The following is a 26,171-nucleotide window of genomic DNA, read 5'->3' as shown; positions in this document are numbered from 1 at the left end:
CATGCTCAACGAAAATTTATGTCCCAAAAATCATAAGTAATTTACGGAAATGTTATTTATTTTACAGGATGCCCCCACTTGAAACATTGTTCAATGAATTTACATAACATTACTCTTTTTCGAGATGCATGACGGCTAATCGCCAACATATCATCATAGTTATTCTATTCCCGCTATCTTTCTTACGTCCTTTATATAAGAAACATATTGATTAAAAATGCTGCTTTCTAGTGAACAGAAATTTTAGTTGTACCTTAATTTCGTATTCAAATCTTTAAAAAGACATGGTCAAAATACTGTCCACCCATTTTTGTGGTTGCATTAATTTCCGTTAATTCATGTGTTGACTTAATCATGAATTAAGCACAAACACATCGAAAAAAAGACCGACGAAAATTCTTCTGTTTTGCCCCGAATTCAGAAATCCAAGAATTTACATGGTTACGAACAAAGCACAATTGTTTAAACTTTGAAATTTCATGTCAACGAATATAATTGATTTAACATTATTTGAAATGAGAATGATGAATTTGTTTATAGTCAACTATGGAAATACTTATATGGAAAGCCTTAATCTTTTACTGATTTCAAAAGATGATCATCCATTGATAAACCAACAATTATTAACATATTTTATTATAATTAACTAAATGTGTACATTCTTTTTTTCAAAGCTATGAACATTATTGTGAAAATCACATTTTACCATTCTGTGAATATGTCCCTTTGTGGCGAAATCAATATGAAAAATAAGTTTTTGAACAATAATTTCTTTAACCCATTTATGCATAGCGTCTACAAAAAGGTGAGCAAACTGCGTAGACTCAGATGAGACGCCGCATCATGCGGCATCTTATCAGGGTCTACACTGTTTGCTTAAAAAATATGTTAGAAATATTATAAAAATAGAAATACATATACCAGACATCCCTAACTTTGGAAATAACTTGATCAAGTTTAGAAGGCTTTGAGAGTCCGTTCGACATAAATAGGTTAAAGCTATTGTTGTTTCGTTCGTCTACAGAGTGCTTCGCGTCGGCTGACGTCGTCTTCGTTCTCGACTCGAGCGGCTCCGTCGGTCAAGACAACTTCTACCGTCTGCTCAACTTCACCTATCAGACTGTTGACGGCCTTGACATTGATAGCGGACGCTTCAGGGTCGGGGTCACGACCTTTAGTGACACCTCAAGGCTCGATTTTAACCTGAACGAGTTCAAAAACAAGCGCGACATCGAGGATGCACTGACAAAGGTATGTTTTTGTGTGAAAATACTCAGGGTGCCACCGAATATTCGAAAATCATCCGATTATTCGATTTCGAAATTCTGATTTGATTATTTTATTTTGTGCAAAGTTCCAAAACACTGTACACGTCTGAAGTGGACAAGTATTTTCAAAATATTTGCTGCCAACAAAAGCTTCTTTAAGGACCTTTTTTTCTTCACATGGTACATGTACTATCATTAAATATAGTTGCAATTATCCAAAGATCAAAGCTTTCAAGAAAAACTAGAACTAAATAATGTTCTATTGCTATGCTATAAAAGGTTTTGGGGCCAAAAATGTGTCTGTGAAAAGTCATTTTTTTTCAATGACCAACTTTGATCTTTAGGGGGCATATTATGTACAAAACAGAAAGTGATTATACATGAAACCATGATTTGGAGGCGAAAATGATGTTCATTTAACACCCTTTGTCTATGGCCAACCATAGATTAAAATGAAGTTGGGTGGGGAAAGTTTTACACACACTATGTGATTAGTATTTTTACATCTCTGTTTTTGATCGCAAAAATTAGCATTGCGAAAAAGTCCGTTGTGAATGGTCGAACACGGTATTCTGGACATTCTACACACTCACAATCTGATAACATATAATTCTAATTTTTGGACGCAAAGTTAAATTTTAAAGGCCCTCTTCCTGGTACCAAACTTGTGCCATGCTAGTTTCTATAGGATTAAAACATACCAAATGACAAACGAATGTAAAGTGGCATTTTTAAGGAGCAATAACTTGCCTCTTGCAAATGATTTTTAAGGCAGCTGATGTAACAATGATAGTGATTGGTTCAGTAGCACAGTTTAACCAATCAAAACCCTTCGTACATTCCGACAGCAAAATTGGAAGAAGTAATGTCATTTGCGTTTTCAAACTTTCAAGTCATGTTGTGTTTTTTTGTATGTCCTTCCTTAAAATAATTATTATTTCTATAATGTATGTCTTTGTGACGAAAGTAATACGTTTTTAGTTAAACATTTGTACACATCTGGTTGAAGTTGAAGTGTTCTGGGTGAAATAGCACCATATATGATATGATTTTATAATTATACGTGTGACGCATTTCTTTATTTGAACCTCTGCATGTTTGCATTGATACAAAGATTTAGATTATTTACTGAATATATTAATTTTCTTGGTGTGAAATTATTGTTGTTGTTATCTTTGATTTCATTATTTTTTTTAAATATAATTTTGCGCATGTTTTCTTATATCTTATGCTTATAGACCTATATAGTGTAAACAAAATATGGATTCAAATTTGATTCTTTTAATAAAGGTATGGCTTTGTTGAGTCCATCCCCTATTTGTAATTTTATTTATCTTTTTGTAGCTATGACTTATATTTAATTAATTTTTTATAATATTTTCATACAAGGATGCTTTTGTTTTTATTTCAGCGGGTAACCGATTGCTATCCCTTATCTTGATATAAGTATTGCTTGTCGTTGATTAATGTTGGTAAACGGCTATCACTATCATATGCATATTGCCATACTGTTCATATGGAGCCTTAGTGTGGCAAACTGGGATAAATGTGTCTTGTTCTGATAAAACTGGGCATAATACATGTGCGTAAAGTGTCGTCCCAGATTAGCCTGTGCAGTCCGCACAGGCTAATCAGGTACGACACTTTCCGCCTAAACTTGATTTTCGGTAAGGAGGGACTGTCTTTAAACAAAAATACCATAAAAGCGGAAAGTGTCGTCCCTGATTAGCCTGTGCGGACTGCACAGGCTAGTCTGTGACGACACTTTACGCACATGAATTAAGCCCATTTTTCTCAGAACAAAACACAAATGCATGTCGGCATAGTGTCTGCTTTTATGGAATTTTTCGTTTAAAGAAAGTCTCTTCGCAACAGAAATCCAGTCTAGGCTTAAATTGTCGTCCCTAATAAGCCTATGCGGACTGCATAGGCTAATCCGGGATGACACTTAATGTCATTCATAAAACCCAGTTGTCTCCGAACGAAGCCTTACTGGATCATGTGCACAATACATTCTTCAATGGTTACATCCATTGTTCTGTGATCCATTTGGGGTTGGATTGCATACCCTGTTTCTTATTGTTTAACAAATGTATTACTCATTGAAATATTACTATTTTTTATAAAAAAAAGCTATATACATGCAATAAAGATACAAATAATATTAAATTAAGTTTCACGTACAAATTGCAATTGAAGTATCATGAATTTCACTTATTGCAATAGCAACGTCCTTAACTCTATGAATTGAAATTTAAGCAATTTACACTTAACGAATTTGAATAGCTACACATTATTCTTCACTATTTAAAAAAACACAAATGTCACATACAAATTACAATAAGTAATAGAACTCTTCGTGAATTAAAATTACAAGTCTGTGCAATTCATGGATTGCAATGACAAGACTGTATACTACACTAATTGAAATAACAATAATGTTAATTTTAATAATTTCAATAACAGCATAGTACTTGTCTCGAAATGCAAGATATTTTTCATGAACATCACGAATTGAAACGGCAGCCTGATATTGTTCATGAATTACAATTACAGCATCTTGCACTTCGTGAATCATGAATCGCACTTATAACATTGAACACTTCACAAATCACAACTGCAGCATCTCACATTTCACTTTTTGCAATTACAGCATAGTATTTGTCACAAATTACATTTTACGAATCATAGAATGTTGTCTATATATGAGTAGATTGTATAGTCATTTGTTCTGACAAAACTGGGCTTAATGCATGTGCGTAAAGTGTCGTTCCAGATTAGCCTGTGCAGTCCGCACAGGCTAATCAGGGACGACACTTTCCGCTTTTATGGTATGTTTTGTTTCAAGGGAGTCCCTCCTTTCCGAAAATGAAGCCTGTGCGAACCGCACAGGATAATCTGGGACGACACTTTACGCACATGCATTATGCCCAGTTTCTCAGAACACGACTCATATATATTATTTAGTATCATGCTCAGACGCTAATGTAAGTTATGAGAGAAAATAATGTACTTATAATTGCATGCACTTATATAGTTACGACTAGTTTCTATTAAAATTGCCATGTCACTTCTCCAAAAGTGAATCTTTAAGACTAACAGCATTTCATTTTTGTTTAGAAAAAAAATGCATTGCTTTTGTCCTTCAATACAAGTACTTTGTTTTCCTTGTTTGTATGTAATACAAAAATTACGATTTGTAAAACTTGTTTCTTTTCAATAACTATTTGCGATATCTTAGTAACCCCTATATTAACAAATACTGACATTGTTATACCAATGCTTTATAATATGTTCAATTACTTTGGCTTAACGACAATGTTTGCTTATGTGTGAACTAAATCAGCAACTACTTTTTTAAAAACCTATGTTAGGTCAAAATAAAGGTAAAAACTGTTGAAAATAGAAAAAAATCACCACATACAAACAGATATTTAAATGGTTGATAACAATGCAAATTGAAATTTTATGCTATTTTTTTTTCTTTATGTTGCTATGCTTACTTATGAATATTTTGTATCTTTGCTGAAATTATGACGTAGTAACGTCATGAAATAACGTCATTTCACAATATGAAATTATCGATAATTTTCCCGGCTATACTGTGAAATGACGTTATTCCATGACGGTGTTACGTCATCATCTAGCAAACATACAAAATTATCATTTGTAATATTCACTGTTTTAAACAGTAAATTATCTGTTTTAATTCACTGATATTTCTCTTTAAACCACCGGAAAACATAAAATAATATACAAGTAAAAATTCACAATATCAGTTAAGACCCACTAATACGGTAAATCAGAAGGAAAAACATAGTGTATCTTATAATTATCTATTTTTCAATGTGTTTTACCAACGTTTCTGACCATTCAATGTTTTTGTCTTTTAAATAAAATATTAAGCATCATTTGGATAAAAATGCTTTATTTTACATATTTGTTTAATCTTGGTTAAGAAAATGGCTATCAATATTTTCTTTCGATCATTGGGTGTGATATTATTTCTATTTGCTAGTACCTACATAATTATGGTCCAATATTTTACAGCATCGTACAAGACATTGCTTTAGGCGTACCGTATAAATGGCAAATATATATTTATTTTATAGAAGAAAGGGAATTTTACCAAATGAAATGACAAGTTTTTGTTCTGTAGGGAATGCGTGTCACATAATTCAAATGTGGATTGCTTGCATAATTAGAACATATTAGAATGGCATAATGATAGCACCCGTTACATTTTAACATGATTAATTTAGTAGAGTGATTTTTAACAAGTGTGTCAAAACCCTTCATTATGTTATAATGTATTTTAATATCTTTCATTTAATTCTTAAAGCGTTATGTTACCATTGTATAAACTACATTCTAATAAGGTATGTTTGCTTTTCCTCTTTTCCAAGGTGGTGTACATGTATGGAAACACGCACACTGCGCATGCGCTGCGACGGGCGCGTCTAGAAATGTTCACTGCCCCGTCTGGTGATAGACTTGGTAAGTCTTAGACCCAATATCAACGCAGAGTTGTCGTTCCTTGCTATCACAAACAACCTCTGCCATCACAAGAAAATCCTACCAGATTTGGTAGAATTGTTTTTAAGTATTATATTATGAGGAGTCTCATTGTCTTTCATATTTTGAAAATAGTGTATAAGTTCAAGTTCAGGATACAAAATAAACAACCTAAAAAAGGAAAAATTATAAGGGTAAAATTATTGTACCGATAGGCAATGCTATCATCACGTGGTTGGTTATAAAGGCAGGGATTAGATCCAGCCATACTGGTGCCAGTCAAATCTCTGCGCGGAGGTTGTCTAAGACCTCGTAACGGTAACCTCCCCTATCCGATAATCGTCACCATGCAATAAAAAGCGTACCTGCGGGGCTTGTATTCACCAATCAATTCTTAGACTTAAATATAAGGATACAGAACTTGTTTAATCTGCTTTTTTTAAAAATATTGTTGAATCTTACTTGATATATGACACCTCAAATCGCAAGATTGACTACATACGAGTCTTGCTCTGTGAAAAGGGGGTTTAATGCATGTGCGTAAAGTGTGGACCCATATTAGCTGGTGCAGTCCGCACAGGCTAATCAGGGACGACACTTTCCGGCTTAACTGGATTTTTGTTATGAAGAGACTTTTTTTTAAACGAAATAAACATAAATACGCAACAATATATTTTTACTGTTTTATTGCTTTCAAACCATATTAAAGCGACATAAAAATTCTTTCTTTTTCGTAAAATATTTCCCCTAAATAGGCTGTTTTAAAATGTTATTTTATAAATGGACTGCATTTTCTTCTTGTAGTTCAACAAAACAATTGTATACAGGCGTCAAACAGCATATTAACAGGAAATGACGTCAAAACAGCACTGATGCAAATTTGTGCCACAAAAAAATCGCATGCATATACAAATACACTGTTCGAACAATAATTATAATAACGATAAAAGGAAGCTAAATAACAACAATAATAAAAATAATAATAATGATAATATTAATAATAATAATAATAACAAAAATAATAATAAGAATAATAATAAAAATACTTATAATAATAATAATAATAATAATAATAATAATAATAATAATAATAATAATAATAATTAATAATAATAACAACAATTATAATAATAATAATAATAATAATAATAATAATAATAATAATAATAATAATAACAGTCATAACAATCAGGCATTTATCCACACTAATCCACACTCATCCACACATTTAACTCAAACACTATGGGAAGTGACAAACGCAAATGGCTTTTTTTTTTCCAAAAGTCAGAAATCCACGAATTAACGTGTCCACACACAAAAGAACAATAAAAAGAACACGAAATTTCATCCCAACAAAGATAAATTACTTTTCAGTATTAAAAAATGTACAACACAAGCACACATTTTCTTAGGATTTTGTCAATATGACAATGGAACAACTCTCTATTATTTAGCCGAATTATTTGTCTGCTGTCTGGCAGCCGCTTTGTTCGTCTGATTAACCGCTTCGTTGGTCTGATGTCCGTCCCTATCGTTCCTGAACTTTCTCCACTCCGTCTTTATCTCAGTCGTGCACCGGCTCAGGTCGAGGTGCCAGTCGGCGATACAAACCTTTCGAAACCAGCTCGTGTGGTGGTAGAGACACAGCTTTAACCCGCCCTCACGCACCGCCCTACGGTCTCTAACCGGAAACTGGATGTTGTGGGACCGAAACGTCTGGTCGTGGCGCGAATGCACCAGCGTCAGTTTCTTCTTGTACTTTCCTAGAAGCGTTAACGTGGCCGTTAGTTTGGAATACTTGTGCAATAGCAGGATGCCAGGCATTACGCCGGTCTGTTGAACGATGATGTCGAGTTTGTTGGCGCCGGGGAGGAATCTGTACACGCACCCGACCCAGTACGACTGGCAGCTCCCGCTGAACGTCCATTCCGTCGGTGCGTGGGTGAATTTGTTCGTCGTGTGGAACACCAACGTCAGACGAAACAGATTTTTGATTGATGGTCTAGACACCGCGGTGAAATATAATGTCATCAGTATTTTAAGTGTATTTTTTGTTTATGAACTCAGTCCCTTTGTGTTTCCTGTTTATTATTTTGAATGTACAAATTTCATAATCTTGACACCCTCCATAAAACTCATCCGTATTTAAATGTTGTTGTATTTTTGTTAATGAACTTGCTCTTTGCGTTTGCTTTTGTTCTATTTTCAGAATATATTAAGTTCGTCCATATTATTTAGAACAATACAATTAAGTCGGTCATATAGTATTTCAAAGTTGTGTACACACAGTCTTTTCGTACTTATTACGTATTTTTGTATACTTGTATTTTGTTAACACTTAGATACTTTATAAGAAGAAAAGAATCACATGCTCTTTCAAAATCAAAGTTTCAAATTATCCACGTAATGTTCAACACAATAGAGCTTCCAGTTATTTTGTTTATTTCAAATGGTTGGATAACTCACAAAAATCACCCACTAAAAATGTATCAAACACTCATTATGCATGGATATTTTGTAGTTTTATTTTTCCAGTGAGGTTCCGGGTTTAATCAGAGGTTACGCTTATAGTGAAACGTTGGTTATATACCAGTCTGAGGTGAACAAGTGTTCTTATATTAGCACTTTCCGTTTTCAAGTTGATCAAACTGAGGATGGCTTTGCATTGGTCGAACAACATGCTAACTAGAAATGCGGTGCTTAGTTAAAGGCGTGAACATCGCTAATAGGTTGAAATGCAAATATAAAGTTTGTTCAAATCATGCCTATGGGGTAAAAACTGACTGCATCCCAGGCGTTATACGTGTAATATGGTTCATACTAACTTTAATGTATAGAGTCAAAATATATTGAACACCTCTTCAGAAAACAAAATGCCTACTGATATTATATATGGCCCAGCACTAAGTATGAAATCAGGCATCTAGGGTATAAACTGGACAAACGCCAGGGAAACAGCGTTTATAAATGGACCGTGCTTTGTGAAAAGGGGGTTTGATGCATGTGCGTAAAGTGAGGTCCCATAATAGCCTGTTCAGGTCTTGCACTACGTAAGGACTCAAGGTCACGCATTAGGCTAAAGCTGAATAATAATTTCAAGAAGTAGTCACTATTCGCCCAACAAATTGCCCATGGGCATCTACCACGTTTCCCAACTCACATATTTTATCAGACAGACAGATAAACGGACGGATCGACTGACCGACACAGACAGACCGACACAGAGAGATGGGCGAACAGACAGACAGACAGACAGACAGACAGACAGACAGACAGACAGACAGACAGAACAGACAGACAGACAGACAGACAGACAGACAGACAGACAGACAGACAGACAGACAGACAGACAGACAGACAGACAGACAGACAGACAGACAGACAGACAGACAGACAGACAGACAGACAGACAGACAGACAGACAGACAGACAGACAGACAGACAGACAGACAGACAGACAGACAGACAGACAGACAGACAATTGTATTTGCAAATAAAATATGTGCGTAGTCATATAAACATTGCAAAACATAAATACAATAGCATGTCAAGAGAATTTGATTGATATAATATAAAGTTTACTTGAGGAGAATGTCCTTTGATGTGAGTTTAATATTTGGAGTCCTTGTATTACTGAAACAAAATGGATATTATATTTATTAGTACTACAACTTTTAAATAGCATTGCACCATTAGTTTTATCAGATATAAACAACGAAAACAGACTTCAGCAGACAATGCATATAGTTCGACCAATAACAGAAGGCTATCAAAAGCAGACATAATTAATTAACTGCCACGTTCGTTGATATACTGCTAAGGTTACCATCCACCAAACATGTGATGTTATTGGTTCATATTGATTAAGTTGGTTCCGGAGTTCTGATTTGTTAGTGGTTTTAATAAGCTAAATAAAATTATACTTTATCACATGTTGTTTTCATTTGATATTGCAGACGTACCAAATGTCGTTGTGATTATCACTGACGGACAGTCGAATGTCAACCACGAACTTACGATCCCAGAAGCAAGAATGCTAAAGGTATTATGTTTACTAACAAAGCTATATGGTAGTTTCAGCTAATAACAACAGCAAGAAAAAAAGTTTAATTAAAAAAAATGCCTTCACAAGGATTCGAACCCGGTTTCTCTGGAAGCAAAAGCACAACCACTGCGCCTTTCTGGCTTTAGTATCGATTTTCAAATGATAAATGCCATAATCATGCTTAACTTGTTAACCAAATAATTGAGGAAAAGCGTTGCAAATTGTACTGATTTTGAATGATAATTAACCCATTTATGCCTAGTGGACTCTCCCATCCTTCTAAATTGGTTCAATTTATTTCCTAAAATAGGTATGTCTAGTATATTTATTTCTATATATATAATATTTCTTACATAAATTCCTTTAAGCAAACAGCACCTCATCTGGGTCTATGCTGTTTGCCAAGGCCTTTTTCTAGACGCTAGGCATAACTGTGTTAATAATGGTTTTCAAATTATAAATGCCATAATCATGCTAAACGTGTTAACCAAATTATTGAGGAAAAGCGTTGCAAATTGTACTGAATTTGATGTCAATTATTACAAACAGTGAACCAATGCTTCAAACATTCTTCTTGTCGAGGAGTGTTACTTCACTTGTTTTAACATAATGTATACACACTCTATTTTGAATCTATGACACTTAATTTGAAAATCGTCATTTTTAACCAAACTTTTAACTAGTACCTTTAATATTTAATAATGTTCATGTAATTGTGAGCAAACAGAACTTAGCCTTTTTAACCGTCTGTTGGTTGTCCTTACAACTGTTATAATTTCCAAATGATATCTAGAGAAATATTTTACCTACAGAGATCTAAGTTTGTAAGCTGGTTACTTGTGAGAAAATTAAAACAACTATTGATTTTTAGCGAAGCTGTTTTCAGGGAGAAAACCCGAGCTATAGTCATAGCCAGCTCGTCCGCCGTCCGACGTCCGCCGTCCGACGTCCGACGTCCGCCGTCCGCCGTAAGCGTCGTGATAAAACCTTAACATTGGCTCTAAAATCAAAGTGCCTCCACCTACAACTTTGAAACTTCATATGTAGATGCACCTTGATGAGTTCTTTACGCCACACCCATTTTTGGGTCACTAGTTAAAAGGTCAAGGTCACTGTGACATCTAATATCAAACTTTAACATAGGCTCTAAAATCAAAGTGCTTCCACCTACAACTTTGAAACTTCATATTTAGTTGCACCTTGATGAGTTCTACATGCCACACCCATTTTTGGGTTACTAGTTCAAAGGTCAAGGTCACTGTGACCTCTAATATAAAACTTTAACAAAAACCTTAACATTGCCTCAAAAATAAAAGTGCTTTCACCTACAACTTTGAAACTTCATACGAAGATGCACCTTGATGAGTTCTACACGCCACACCCATTTTGGGTCACTAGGTCAAAGATCAAGGTCACTGTGACCTCTTAAAAAAAATCTGACAAGCTTTCGCAGCCGAGCGTGGCACCCGTTATGCGGTGCTCTTGTTTTAGATTCACATGTCACATGTTAAATTCGATGTCACACGGGACTGAATTCCGAAACTGTTTCCTGCCTAGACTATTTTGTTTCGACTGGATACCTCTTACCCTCTCAGAAGCAATGTAAAAATGCCTATATTCATCCAGCATAAAACGAGTAACTTGCAACGTGTTCAAGTTTTATGATGTTTGCTGTTCAACAGTATCTTAGGGTTAGAAATGGCGGTTTTAAAACTTGAATCTAGTAAGAAAGGTCATGAATTTGACTTGACTTTCTAAGGCCCACTACAAACGCGCGACAGTGCGCATCTGAGTGGTAAAGTTTTATCTAGAGTGAATGTAAGTTATATCTAGAGTGTATATAAGTTATATTTAGAGTGTAGAGAAGTTATATCTAGAGTGTAGAGAAGTTATATCTAGAGTGTAGAGAAATTATATCTAGAATGTAGAAAAGTTATATATATATATAGTGTGTAGAGAAGTTATGTCTGAAGTGTAGAGGGGATATATCTAGAGGGTAGAGACTTTATATCTAGAATGTAAAGAAGTTATATCTAGAGTGTAGAGAAGTTATATCTAGAGTGTAAAGAAGTTATATCAAGAGTGTAGAAAATTTATATCTAGAGTGAAGAGAAGTTATATCTAGAGTGTAGAGAAGTTATATCTAGGGTGTAGAGAAGTTATATCTAGAGTGAAGAGAAGTTATATATAGAGTGTAAAGAAATTATATCTTCAATGTAGCTAAGTTATATATTAAGTGTAGAGAAGTTATATCTAGAGTGTAGAGAAGTTATACCTAAAGTGCAGTGAAGTTGTACCTAGAGTGTAGAGAAGTTATTTCTAGAGTAGTGAGAAGTTATATCTTGAGCCTAGAGAAGTTGTATCTAGAGTGTAGAAAAATAATATCTAGAGTCTAGAGATAATGCTGTTTGTATGCTGTTTACTTTAATGAAAGAAAGAAGCGTTTAATTTATGAGACAAGTCTGGAGAATCGTATCTACTAAACTATTGAATTGCTTTTGTTGTAGGCGGCTGGCGTTTCCATCATCACTCTTGCCGTAGGATTCACATCGGAGACCAGCGAACTCGTCGGCATCACGTCTGAGCCTGTCCAGAAAAATCTCATTTACATCGAAAACTATGAGTCTCTGGGGAAAGTGAAGGAACAACTGATCTCTCCTCTTTGCACGGGTATGTGATATATTGATACTATAGTGATTTCCCGCTCAGACGCAACTCGAAAATGGCTTTATGCAACCAGCATAAAACCCCAAAAGCCAAAATGCTTTTTTCTGCTCATCAGTATCTTAGGGTTAGAAATAAAGCCTTTCAATTTTGAATCTAAAAGTTGATTTTCTGAGATACTACAGAGACGTCAACGTGCCAAACCTGAGTGGTAATGGGTTAACAAGTTCAATAAAGTGAGTGTAGTTTTTAAAAGGAACAGGTGTAAATAAATAAAAAAATACTTATTTTAGTACTTGATAGTGACGGTGTAAATCAATAAAATATACCTGTTTTGCTTTAAAAAAATATCAATTGTCTCCATATTGATAGGAATAATTTGCTGTTGTAAATAGAACATATAACATTTACATATATATTTCCCGAACAAACAAGCCAAAAGCAATATCAATTGCGTGAAAGTAAAACATCGTTAATTGCTATTATTCGTAGTGCTTTATGATACAGCCGTAAATCTTCATCTGTTGTCATACAATGCTTACGTTGTAAATTGACAAATTAAACAATTAGGCCAAATTTCAAATTCGATACAACTAGTTCATCTGAATTCATAATGAATAAACTGATAAAAACCCTGATGTTAGTAATCAGTATTTTTTCATGAAACTTTGGAAAACAGCAAATATCAGTCAATTTGGGAAAGATTGCTTTGTTTTCCATCGTATAGGAAATTGTATAACTTTCAGCAAAATCTGACAAACAACAATTATAAAACAGGCTATGGTTTGCACACATGAAATTTATTAACATCATGATGCCAAATTAGCCAAGAATTGGGGTATTTTCCATTTAAGAATTTTCGTTTGAAATTCGGATTAGAATGGTACAATTATTTGGGTCTCTCTATTTATCAAGATGCTAAGTGTTTGATTCTCACTTTGGGGGCGTAGTCAATGTCTTCTCTTAAGACAACACGTACTGGTTCTATTAAGGAAACTGAGAGCGTAACCAAGGTCTTCTCTTAAGACAACAAGTACTGGTTCTATTAAGGAAACTGAGAGCGTATTCAAGGTCTTCTCTTAAGACAAAAAGTACTGGTTCTATTAAGGAAACTGAGGGCGTATTCAAGGTCTTCTCTTAAGACAACAAGTACTGGTTCTATTAAGGAAACTGTGAGCGTTACCAAGGTGTTCTCTTAAGACAACAAGTACTGGTTCTATTAAGGAAACTGTGAGCGTTACCAAGGTGTTCTCTTAAGACAACAAGTACTGGTTCTATTAAGGAAACTGAGAGCGTATTCAAGGTCTTCTCTTAAGACAAAAAGTACTGGTTCTATTAAGGAAACTGAGGGCGTATTCAAGGTCTTCTCTTAAGACAACAAGTACTGGTTCTATTAAGGAAACTGTGAGCGTTACCAAGGTGTTCTCTTAAGACAACAAGTACTGGTTCTTTTAAGGAAACTGTGAGCGTAGCTTCTCTTAAGACAACAATTACTGGTTATATTAAGGAAACTGTGAGCGTAACCAAGATGTTCTTTTCAGACAACAAGTCTACTGGTTTTTATTCAGGAAACTGAGGGCGTAACCAAGGTGTTCTCTTAAGACAACAAGTACTGATTCTATCCAAGAAATTGAGAGTGCCTCGATAAGCCCTAGTTTTCCGATGCCATTATATATGTTAAATAAACAAGTTTACCAATATAGGCATTTCTCTGGGAAAACAGGGCTTAATGCATCTACATAAAGTGGCGGCCCAGATAAGTCTGTGAAGTCCACTTTTAGGGTTTTTTTTGTTTAAAGGATGTTTCTTTTTAACCAAATTCCAGTCTAGGTGGCAAGTGTCGTCCCCGATTAGCCTGTGTGGACTGCACAGGCTAATCTGGGATGACATTTTACGCACATGCACTGAGCTTAGTTTCCCAGAACACGACTTATATTAATGTGCCCCCTTCCAGATTCCAACCTGTGCAGCCGTAGCCCGTGCGCTAGAGGTGTCTGCTTGGACGGCATCCGCTCGTACGTTTGCCAATGCCCGGACGGCTTTTTTGGCACACATTGTGAAAAGCGTGAGTATTGTTATTGCGTATAAGTAATAATAAGCTAATAAGCTACGGCTATTTGGCGTAGATTGTGAAAATCATAAGCATTGTCATTGCTAATAAGTAATAATAAGCAAATAAGCTTTTGCGATTTGGCATATATTGTTTAAATCATATGTATTATATTGCTTATGAGTAATTACAAGCTAATAAGCAGCGGCAATTAGGCGTAAATTGTGAAAAGCATAAGTATTGTTTTGCTTATGAGTAATAATAAGCTAATAAGCTATAGCTATTTGGCGTAAATTGTGAAAAGCGTTATTATTGTTTGCTTATTAGAAATAAGTTGCTTAGTTTATTTAAGGAATAAATTGACCTAATTGGTATATCCCCCCCCCCAAAAAAAAAATTGTATGAAAAGTATTGTTGCATTCATAAGAAATAAATCTTCTTTCTTCAAACATCGATTTGTTGACAATATTTCGGCTATTACGAAAGCGTAAAAATCGTCACTAATTCTAAAACATAAATTATAAGGCTTGTTCAAAGAAATTTGTACTACATAAACCCTTTTTTCCTATAAGAAGAAATTGAAAATGGCAATGTGCAAACAGCCTAAAACCAGAACAGTCTGCGACACATATGGTCATGGTCATCAGTCAAGGTCACTGTGAGTTAAAATAATTGTAAGTGGTGTTAATGCCAAAGATAGCAATCTCTTAAAATCAAGATTTAAGTACCTCATAGAATATGTTGCCAATTACAAAAAAATGGAATTACTTAAAAGGTAAAATAGCTGACTGTGTACACAGACAATTTTGTTCAGGAAAAAAGAGCCAGAAATTCTTGAAAAGGAACAAGAATCAACTAGCATGTTCTCCTCCTACGGTTTTCTTTCCAACTTTAAGTTTTTGCTAGCATTGGGATCTTATCATTTGCTAGACAGTATCTGCGAAATGTTAATGACCACCAAAATGTGCCTTATCCGTGTTACAACTGCCTCAAAAATGTTGTTAAGCATGACTTTTGTGCTGAAAAAAAATAATCTTAACTACAATCAGTTTACACATGTCGCCGTGGCATAGTGGATATGGGATTCACCAAGCAACTGAGGGATCAAGGTTTCGATCCCCACTGTGGGGTTCTATAGCTCTCCACAAAAGACACAAGAACTGGTTGTAACCAGGAAAAAAAACTCGAGAGTGTTTCAATAAACCTTCAGCTTTTGATGTAATCGAAGTAGCATAAGTAGGTTTAAACTAAATCGTTTACAGAATGCGGCGAACCGTCCGACGTGGTGATCGTTCTTGACTCCTCCAACACAGTGGGCCAGTACAACTTCGGTCGCCTCAAGGAGTATGCGCAGCACCTTGTACGACAGATGAACAAGGACTCCTGCGATATCAATATCGGCTTCATGAAGTACAGTTCTAACGCAATGGTGCAGGTCCCTCTAGGTATGGAATGTGATTGTTCTTGTATGTATCCACATTGACATAGATAACATTGGATAAGTTATAAAGATCTTACCAACGAAATTTTAAGCTCAAAACGTTGAAAGCCATTTCCTTGGCCAATACTCAAAGTTGAGACTGATTGGGGCAGCTAATACATATCTTACCAATGTAATTTTAAGCTCAAATGTTCAACAAAAATTCTATGGTCAATACTTAAAGTTGAGACTGATTCAGACATCGAGAAATTTCGTCGTCATGGGTATTTAGAAAGTTATCTCTGTGTACACTATTTTTTATGGTAAGTTAATAATTATGGTTGCTATGTATGGAACTATTTGGACACAAAGTCAGTATGCACATTTGTTTTAAAACCCATATGATGAGTAATAAAATTGAATATTCGATTTCCATGAATTTGAAACCATTACACGAGCCTCGTTCTATGAAAACTGGGCTTAATACATGTGCGTTAAGTGTCATCACAGAGTAGCTTGTGCAATATGCACCGGCTAATCAGGGATGTCACTTGCCGCCTGAACTGGATTTTTTTTACTTCTACGAGACTTCCATTTGAAGGAAAATTACGTAAAAGTGGAAAGTGACCACACGGATTAGCCCTATTAGCATATTGCACAGGCTAATCTGGTTCAAAACTTTACAAGCGTGCATTTAACCCAGCTTTACATGGCCATAACATTTAATTGCCACAAATCTGACATGATTTTGACATTATATACCACAGGTCAGTATGCGGACACCGACACAAACATCCAAGCTCTCGATCAGATATCCTACAGCCGTGGTAGGGCCAATATGGCGGCCGCTTTTAGGGCCATCAGAACGGAAATGTTCAACGGCAGACGCGGTGATCGAACAACCGCGAAAAACATTGCATTCGTCTTGACCGACGGCACGAACGATGTTCATCGGGAAATGACGGAACCAGAAGCAGAACTGACGATCTCCAGTGGAATAAGGTGTTATTAGTTTATACTTGTATACCTTTTACAACTCAGATGGCATCGAAACGTGTTTATAGCCCCTTAGAAAATCAAATTAAATCGAAGACCTTTCTTACTGAATTCAAGTGTAAAGGATTCATTTCCAACCCTTATATATACCATGATCAGCAAACAGCATAAAACCTGAACGCGACGCCCAGTTACTCGCAGGCTGTTGTGTTTTTATTATTGTTGCATATAAGCATTTCCCCTTTTCCTCTTAGATGAAAAGGGTTCCTGTTGTATAATTTGTGTAATTGGATTTAGGTATGATATTGGTCGGTCGGGTGGATGTCCGGTGTCATAGAACTGGACTTTTCCGTTCATTAATTTGAAAACAAAATAAGAAACATATATGTATCTTGGGTTAGCATTTGATTTTGATTTGGTCAATTTTAGTTATATTTTTTTGAAAATAAAAATGGTTACTGTTTTATTTCTGAGTGGAGCTATCCTAACGAAAGTAAATGAAATTATTGAGAGTTTGAGTAAAGGATTGCATATTGTGTGGCTGGGGCAAATGTCAAGGTCAACGTTGCCAGAAATAAAAAAGGCCAACAACTTTATAGCTATAAACAGTACTGAATTAAGGATTGGAAACAAAACTAAATGAGTGTATTTAAAGTGTCGTACCATAATCAGGGAATTTATTTTTCGCTTGTATGGTATTTTTTGTTGAAAGAAAGTCTCATCAATAGCGTTTTAACTTAATACTGAATTGGGGATTGGGAACACAACTTAATGCATGTGTATACCATGTCTACCATAGTAGACTGAACAGGCTATTCAGGGAAATCTTTTTCGCTTTTACGGTATTTTATTAGCATAAAGCATGTCTTATCTAAGCGGAAAATAAAGATTAGGCAAAAAGTGTCGTCCCTGATTAGCCAGTGAAAGATGCGCATGCTTATCATGAACAACCCTTTTCCGCACATGCATTAAACCCCATTTTCACAGGGTGATGTTAAAATACACTCTTTTCCAGAATTATCCCGATTGGTATCAATCTTCGTGAGCGATACGAGCTGGATAACATTGCCGAGAAGCAGGGAATCAACGTTATCGAAATCAGAGACGAGATTGGTCTACTGCAAAGCACTGATGTTATTCTCGATACGCTGCGCAAAGGTAGGTTTTTATAAAGGACATGACCCTTGCTCTGTGAAAAGGGGGTTTAATGCATATGCGTAAAGTTTCGTCCCAGATTAGCCTGTGTACTTTCCGCCTAAACTGGATTTTTGCTTAAACGAGACTACCGGGTACCTTTTAACGAACAATACAATAAAAACGGAAAGTGAGGTCCCTGATAAGCCTGTGCGGACTGCACAGGCTTATCTGGGACGACACTTAACGCACATGCATTAAGCCTCTTTTCAAAGAGCACGGCTCATATTTTTTTGTTTCGGTTTATTATCAATTTTAGCTCATGAGGGATTAGAAAAATGATCAGTTTTGAATCACTGACAATTCCCCATACTCTACTGAAAAGCGTGGAATGAAATAAATGACTATACAGAGGAAAATCTGTGATTGTTAGTAATAAATTATTTAACAAAATTATATTTTATTTTTTTTTAAATCTGAAGATTTGTTATGTGAATGTATTCATTTATTCTTTTTTAGCCCAAGTTTGTCAATAGCTATGTATCAAAATCTGAAGATCTGTTATGTGAATGTATTCATTTATTCTTTTTTAGCCCAAGTTTGTCAATAGCTATGTATCAAAATCTGAAGATCTGTTATGTGAATGTATTCATTTATTCTTTTTTAGCCCAAGTTTGTCAATAGCTATGTATCAAAATCAGAAGATCTGTTATGTGAATGTATTCATTTATTCTTTTTAAGCCCAAGTTTGTCAATAGCTATGTATCAAAATAAAAATGGGTTGAGTAACGGCTGCTTAGCTAAGAGAATGTGACAATAATGTTCAGTGGAGTCTATCACTACAGTAGACAAAAATAAGGGAAAAAAAGATGAGTATTCATTTAGTGCAGTAGAATGAAACACGTATGCTGAGGTCAGAGACTTCGTTTCGTGTGGTTGAGGGTGGTTTAAGAATTAAAGTTTGTTCTTTATTCTGTATGAAGATAAGATCGTGTCATATTTGACCGAATGATAATAAATTAGCCTTGCTCTGGAAAAACAGGGTTAAATGCATGTGGGTCAAGTGTCGTTCCGGTCCGCAAAGGCTAATCAGGGACGACTCATTTTGCCTTCATGCTGGATTTTCATTTCGAAGATATTACCTTTAAAGGAAACAAAATCCAAAAAGCGGAAAGTGTTGTCCCTGATAAGCTTGTGCGAACTGCATAGGCTTTTCTTAGACGACATTTTTTCCCATGCATTTAACCCTGTTTTTCCATGCTCAATACAACTGTGTTTTAGGAAAGGATTTCTGCTCCGAGAATCCATGTAGGAACGGTGGAAGCTGTAAAAACGAGGCGTTTGGATACACATGTGAATGTGCCGTTGGCTTTACTGGGGATTCCTGCACACAGAGTAAGTAAATTACTTAGCTTAACCTATTTATGCCTAGTGGACTCTCCCATCCTTCTAAATTGGATTAATGTATTTCCAAAACTAGAAATGTCTAGTATACTTCTATATTTAGAATATTTCTTACAGAAATTCTTTTAAGCAAACAGCGTAGACCCAGATGAGACGCCGCATGATGCCAATTTCTTTTTTTTATAGACGCTAGGCATAAATGGGTTAATAGTCCACAAACTCATTGAACAAATGTGCTTGTCTGCAAGTATAAGTCACTTGATCTTTAATAAAGAAAAAATGTGTTATTTTTAATATTATGTTTCCATTTTGTGTAAGACTATTATGAAAATACATTCGCTGATTGAAATTAACCAAATATATTTCTTATACATGTTTAAGAAGGTTTATTTCTTGATGTGTAATCCTATTTTAAGAGATTTAAGAGATATTTCTTAAATGATTAAAACAATCAATATTCAGCGTTTATTAATTAGTATACGTGTATGCATTGTCAGAAGACCTTAAAAGAAATGGAAAAATACTTAAAAGTAAAAAATGCACACCATAAATTAGTTAAAAACAATGTATGTTGTATACTTTGTATTTTCGTCATAAAGATAATTGGTTTGTTGATTGCCAACACTAATAAGTAAGTAAGTTGATTTTCTGTGGATTTTCGGTGAATTTTCTTTTGATTTAATGTGGATGTTCTATTGCAGGTTGTTCTGCCAAGGGTGACGTTGTGTTTGTGGTTGACACCTCAAGGTTCGTAAATTGTAAAGAACCTTTGAGCTGTGCTCTGGGAAAATTTGATGAATGCTTGTGCTTAAAGTGTCGTCACAGATTAACCTGTGCAGTCTGCACAGGCTTATCAGGGACGAAAAGTTCTGATTGAACTGTATTGTCGCTGAGAAAATACTTCCTTTAAACGAACAATACCAATAAAGCAGAAATCATCCCCACTGATTAGCCTGTGTGGACTGCACATAATAATCTGGGACGATACTTTACGCACATGCATTAAGCCCCCTTTTCCTAGAGCCAGGCTCAATTAAAGCAAATACCTACAGTGTATCGCACTATCTTAACCATGCATACTTTCCAGGGCTTGTTTAAACTTGGAATAAACATATAGACCTAATCAGTCAGTATGGTAAAACGATTTGTAGATCAACTTGATTGCATATAAAGCCTAAGGCATCATTTAAATACTACAGTGCATTTCCTGGGTAGAACCATTAATAAGTGTCTTTAGGTAAACCTTGAGACCGCTTCGAGTTTGGGGATCAAGTTGGGGTTCGCATGACCGACAGATGGCAACATATTAATTACACCACAACCTGTCAAAAAGTCTTAAAGCAGTTGTTATAATAAGTAATGTATACGTTTTCTATTTTTTACGTCCTAGCTTATTCAAATTGCATATTAAATGTGTATAATGTTTATTAATAATTATCCTAACAGAATTCTGATTGTTATATACTGCAAAGACGAAAATGATCATTGTTTAGCGAGCCAATTAACAATTAAAAAAGAAATATCCATTGTGAGCCCATCCTAGTAGCATTAAATCATCTTTATTTGTGGGACATTAATTTTCGTAGATTTTTTGTCTTTAACCATCCTTGAATTTAAAACAAACACAGTGGAAAATGACCAACACAAATTCCTCTTTTTTCGAAAATAAAAATTCCAGATGCATTTGCCCCCCCCCCCCCATATCAATCTTTTAATTACAAATTAAATAAATAAAAAATAAAATAAAATAATTTCATACCTACGAATATACGTGATCTTATTTCAAATGCAAAATTCAAATGCAAAAACACATGTTTAGTATTTTGATTCTAGAATGTTCTAGGCTGTTCTAGGCTGTTCTAGGCTGTTCTAGGCTGTTCCGCCTACTATTCAGACTTTTCATCATTACAGGGATAAATGTGATGAAACCATCACTACAAGTCATCAATTATTGGCTGATTAACAACAAAATCCTGAAAAAAATATCAGCTTATTTAGTTTAAACCTTTCTGTGTTAGCTCAATTGCATTAAAAGCGTTAGGCTTAATAAAACGCGTTTCAGTCCGGTAGTTGGTGAGATCTAAAGATCGTTCCTACAGTGGGGGTCTAAACTGTGACCTCCTGGTCGCAAGGCGGGCACCATATTAACCACACCACGGCCACCTTAAAATATTTAAAGCAGACACCCACAGTCGCTTTTAACGCCATTGATTAGACTGATTGAAGGATTACACACATTAATCAAGTATTATTATATCACATTTATCAATAAATGTGTAGGATCGATCAGTCTTTAAATTTTGTTAAATCAGTTCCACAAAAAAATGAGTAGATCGAATCTATTCCATCTAAAGCAAAATACTTTTTTTTAAACTTTTATCCAGATACATTCTTGGCTGTCCGCTATAATCGCAGTGGTTTCTACACGCGCTTTTCACCTTAAAAGCCCGGTTTCGTACCCCGAACCCAGAAGCATGTTCTTATAGTTGGTGGTCACAATGCCAGTCCGGTGCGGTTTCCTCTGGGTACTCCTGCTTCCCACCCACAACACAAGACCACACCAAAATCGATCAATTTTCAGTAACGTTTAATAAGCTGGAAATTGCAGATATAATTCAAAATTCCACGCCACTTTTGTGAATTGTATTAGTTAATAATGCAAGGCACTTGGATACTCCCTGGGCCCACAGATAATGCAGTCCTTGCAGGGGCAGAAGGGCAACATGATAATGAAATAAACATGTATACATTGTAGATATGTGACGAGGAAGGAGCTGAAGAGTATTCGCAAGTTCATGCGTTCAATTGTGAACCGACTCAAGTTCCACAAGGACGAGTTCAGCATGGGTATGGTGCAGTTCACCAACAACGCCCACGTGACCTTGACCTTGGACGAGGGTCACTCGAAGAAGGCCGTCCGCTCTGCGATTGCTGGATTAAGGTATGTACAATTCCGGGCTCGTTTTCTTGAAAGCTCTGATGAAAATGTAAGCTGTGTAAAGGGAGAATGGCTGGTATGCATACATGTATGTGCATGCAGCAAAAAAACAGAAGAGCCTGCGGGAAACTCGCAGTCTGTTCAGGTATAATGCTGTTTACTGCTCATAAGTATCTAAGGGTTGGATATGAAGCCTTTAAAACTTGAATCCAGAAAAAAGGTCTTGAATTAAATTTAACTTTCGAAGGGACCACACATGCGTCGAAATACGTATCTAAGTGGTTAAGGGTTAAATACGTGTCTAAGTGGTAAAGGGTTAAATACGTATTAAGTGGTAAAGGGTTTAATACGTATCTAAGTGGTTAAGGGAAAAATACGTTTCTAAGTGGTAAAGGGTTCAATACGTATCTAAATGGTAAAGGGTTAAATACGTATCTAAGTGGTAAAGGGTTAAATACGTATCTAAGTGGTCAAAGGTTAAATACGTATCTAAGTGGTAAAGGGTTAAATACGTATCTTCGTTGCAAAGGGTTAAATATGTATCTAAGTGGTAAAAGGTTAAATACGTATCTAAGTGGTTAAGGGTTAAATACGTATCTTCGTTGCAAAGGGTTAAATATGTATCTAAGTTGTAGAGGGTTAAATACGTATCAAAGTGATAAAGGGTTAAATATGTATCTAAGTGGTAAAGGGTTAAATATATATATAAGTTTTAACGGGTTATATACGTATTTAAGTGGTAAAGGGTTAAATACGTATCTAAGTGGTAAAAGGTTAAATACGTATCTAAGTGGTAAAGGGTTAATACGTATCTAAGTGGTAAAGGGTTAAATACAAATCTAAGTTGCAACAGGTTAAATATGTATCGAAGTTGTAGAGGGTTAAATACCTATCTAAGTGGTAAATGGTTAAATACCTATCTAAGTGGTAAATGGTTAAATACCTATCTAAGTGGTAGAGGGTTAAATACCTATCTAAGTGGTAAATGGTTAAATACCTATCTAAGCGGTAAATGGTTAAATACTTATCTAAGTGGTAAAGGGTTGAATACGTATTTAAGTGGTAAAGAGTTAAATACCTATCAAACCTATTTAAGTGGTAAAGGGTGATGCGTCCAGCGTAGCTCCACACCATCCTGCATGTGCACTTCCTGGTTTCAACCGCATACACGATGAGATCATGTTCCGGTGAATATGTCTCACTTTGCGAAAAACGCCTCATTTGTTAGATATCTGAATAGAATATGGGACTTGCTCTTGGAAAATGGGGCTTAATGCATGTGCAGAAAGTGTCGTATCTGATTAGCCTGTGCAGACTGCACATGCTAATCTTGAACGGCATTTTACGCTCATGCACGAAGCCCAATTTTCTGAGAACGAGGCTAAATAAGACTACTGAATAGTTTTTCCAAATCCAAATCTTTATCTCGCCCACCTTAGTACCTGAGGGGGGCGTGGAGCACGCCCGAGCCCTCTCAAAGGCCGCGTTCCAACTCTTAATGCGCTAAATGTAATAAAAATCAAAAGACACTGTTCTCTGCTTACAGAAGGAAACTCAATTATTTTCAGAAATATTCAATTATCTAATGTAAAAACGCAGAGTACACGGAGGTGACCCTGAGCCCGCCCAAGCCCTCGCCAAGGCCGCATTCCGCATCTTCAAGGGCCGCGGGGAGAGCAGAGAGAAGCCTGACTACATGATCCTGGTCACCAAGAGCATGAGGGATGAAGAGAAGATCTTGACGGAGGCCAACAAGCTGAAGATCGACGGCACCAGAATCCTCGGCGTCGGTACGATGCGCCTGTTGTTAACCATTTTAATGTTTTCGTTAGAAAGTATACATAATAAACAGTTTGGTCTGGTTGCTTAAATTTTAATTGCCAGTTAATTTTTTGATCAAGTTATTTATGTGATTTAATTGTTTACCCTTACATATGTGTTAATTGTAAAAAAAAGTATGCTTAAATAAGTTTCATTATTGATAATACTGTTGTTTAAAATTATTTTTATTTCTGGTTGAAGTTGACAGAATCTTACCTTAACTGTCAATTACAGTTTTGAGCTAACGGCCTTTGTTATCAACTGCAAATATGTATAAACGATCACATTTTGTTATTAACCCATTTATGCCTAAAAAATGCCTTGGCAAACAGCGTAAACCCATATGAGACGCCGCATGATGCGGCGTCTCATCAGGGTCTGCGCTATTTGTTCAAAGGAATTTCTGTAAGAAATATTCTAAATATAGAAATGAATATACTAGACATCCCTAAGTTTGGAAATAAAGTGATCCAATTTAGAAGGATTGGAGAGTCCACATGGCATAAATGGGTTAAACATACTTGAGTCAGTACATCAGATTATCTTTCATATAAAAAATTCTTACAATATTTTCTTGACCGCCTATTTGCTGCTGGAAAATTATTTGTACGATTAAATAGTTGTTTTGATTAAGTGAACATTATGACTTGATTCATCAGATTTTTTGTTATGCCATTAGCATTGAAAGGCAGTTAAAAGTTTACGTAATGGACCGCTGGTTTGTAGCTGACCATTGTATGCCAAAACAAACAACTACTGTTAACAATAAATTGTTTTGAAATCATGAAGAAATAGTGAATAGTAACTATACGAGTCATTCAAACTATTACGTTATACATGTACGATTTATTAATGATTAATTTAATATTTTATTTTGGTCATCTGAATGATTGAGATTATTTTGAACTTCATGAACAAATGGTAAGCATTTATGATTTGTTAAAAATGTATTGAATTTTATATTTCGGTCAGTTAACCCTTTTCCACTCAGAACCAAATTGAAAATGACTACCGGTATATGGAACCAGCATAAAACAAGAACAGCCAGCGAGTAACTCGCCGTCTGTTCAGGTTTCATGCTGCTTGCTGTTCATCAGTACCTTAGGGGTTTGAAATGAAGCCTTTAATAGTTGAATCCATTAAAAAAAGGTTTTAATTTAATTTGATGATCTGAGGAATTACAAAGTCGTCGAAGTGCATATCTAAGCGGGAAATGGTTGAGGATTTAGAAAATTTCAAAACATAACATGCCCCAACCCTTAGGCAGGGATCTTATTGGCACATTTCACGAACAAATTATGACCAAGTAATTAAACACTGTTTTATCGTACACGTTGTTAAGGATTTATTTAACTTTATACTTCTGTCAATTTAGCATTTAGACCATTTCAACACATAACTTGCAACACATCCCTATGGCATAGTAATGATTTATTTACTTTCACATTTCGGTCGTTTAAGCGTTAAGAGCATATTTAAACACAAAACATTCCTCAACCCTCAGGCATGGGTCTTACTGCTGACGAACAAGAGTACATGAAGTCTGTTGTATCCATGCCCTTCCGTGACACCGCGATGTTTACCAACGAGACCACGGATCTGGAGCTAATTGCCGACAAGATCGTGCAGTTCATGTGCGAGGGTAAGTGGATAAATGTCGTGTGAGGGTAGGTGGATAAATGTTCAGTTCGTGTGTGAGGGTAGGTGGATAAATGTTCAGTTCATGTGTGAGGGTAGGTGGATAAATGTGCAGTTCATGTGTGAGGGTAGGTGGATAAATGTACAGTTCATGTGTGAGGGTAGGTGGATAAATGTCGTGTGAGGGTAGGTGGATAATGTGCAGTTCATGTGTGAGGGTAAGTAGATGAATGTGCAGTTCATGTGTGAGGGTAAGTAGATGAATGTGCAGTTTATGT

At 35.6% G+C, this 26,171-nt stretch overlaps 1 protein-coding gene across 1 annotated transcript in view; it reads left to right on the top strand.

Moving 5' to 3' along the window:
- LOC127847186 (uncharacterized) overlaps positions 1 to 26,171 on the top strand; it is a 107,232-nt gene that overhangs the window by 67,920 nt on the left and 13,141 nt on the right. The window contains exons 40-52 of the mRNA XM_052378909.1: positions 1,025 to 1,251; positions 5,675 to 5,765; positions 9,740 to 9,825; positions 12,336 to 12,498; positions 14,447 to 14,557; positions 15,805 to 15,987; positions 16,730 to 16,964; positions 17,974 to 18,116; positions 19,374 to 19,487; positions 20,198 to 20,243; positions 22,252 to 22,437; positions 24,034 to 24,224; positions 25,760 to 25,897. Of these exons, the coding sequence (XP_052234869.1) occupies positions 1,025 to 1,251; positions 5,675 to 5,765; positions 9,740 to 9,825; positions 12,336 to 12,498; positions 14,447 to 14,557; positions 15,805 to 15,987; positions 16,730 to 16,964; positions 17,974 to 18,116; positions 19,374 to 19,487; positions 20,198 to 20,243; positions 22,252 to 22,437; positions 24,034 to 24,224; positions 25,760 to 25,897 (1,914 nt within the window). The remainder of the gene's footprint in view (positions 1 to 1,024; positions 1,252 to 5,674; positions 5,766 to 9,739; positions 9,826 to 12,335; positions 12,499 to 14,446; positions 14,558 to 15,804; positions 15,988 to 16,729; positions 16,965 to 17,973; positions 18,117 to 19,373; positions 19,488 to 20,197; positions 20,244 to 22,251; positions 22,438 to 24,033; positions 24,225 to 25,759; positions 25,898 to 26,171) is intronic.

This window comes from Dreissena polymorpha, chromosome 10 (genome assembly GCF_020536995.1).
Source record: "Dreissena polymorpha isolate Duluth1 chromosome 10, UMN_Dpol_1.0, whole genome shotgun sequence".
NCBI lineage: Eukaryota > Metazoa > Mollusca > Bivalvia > Myida > Dreissenidae > Dreissena > Dreissena polymorpha.
Note: the sequence above shows the minus strand (reverse complement) of the source record. Positions and strands in the feature narration are given on the sequence as shown.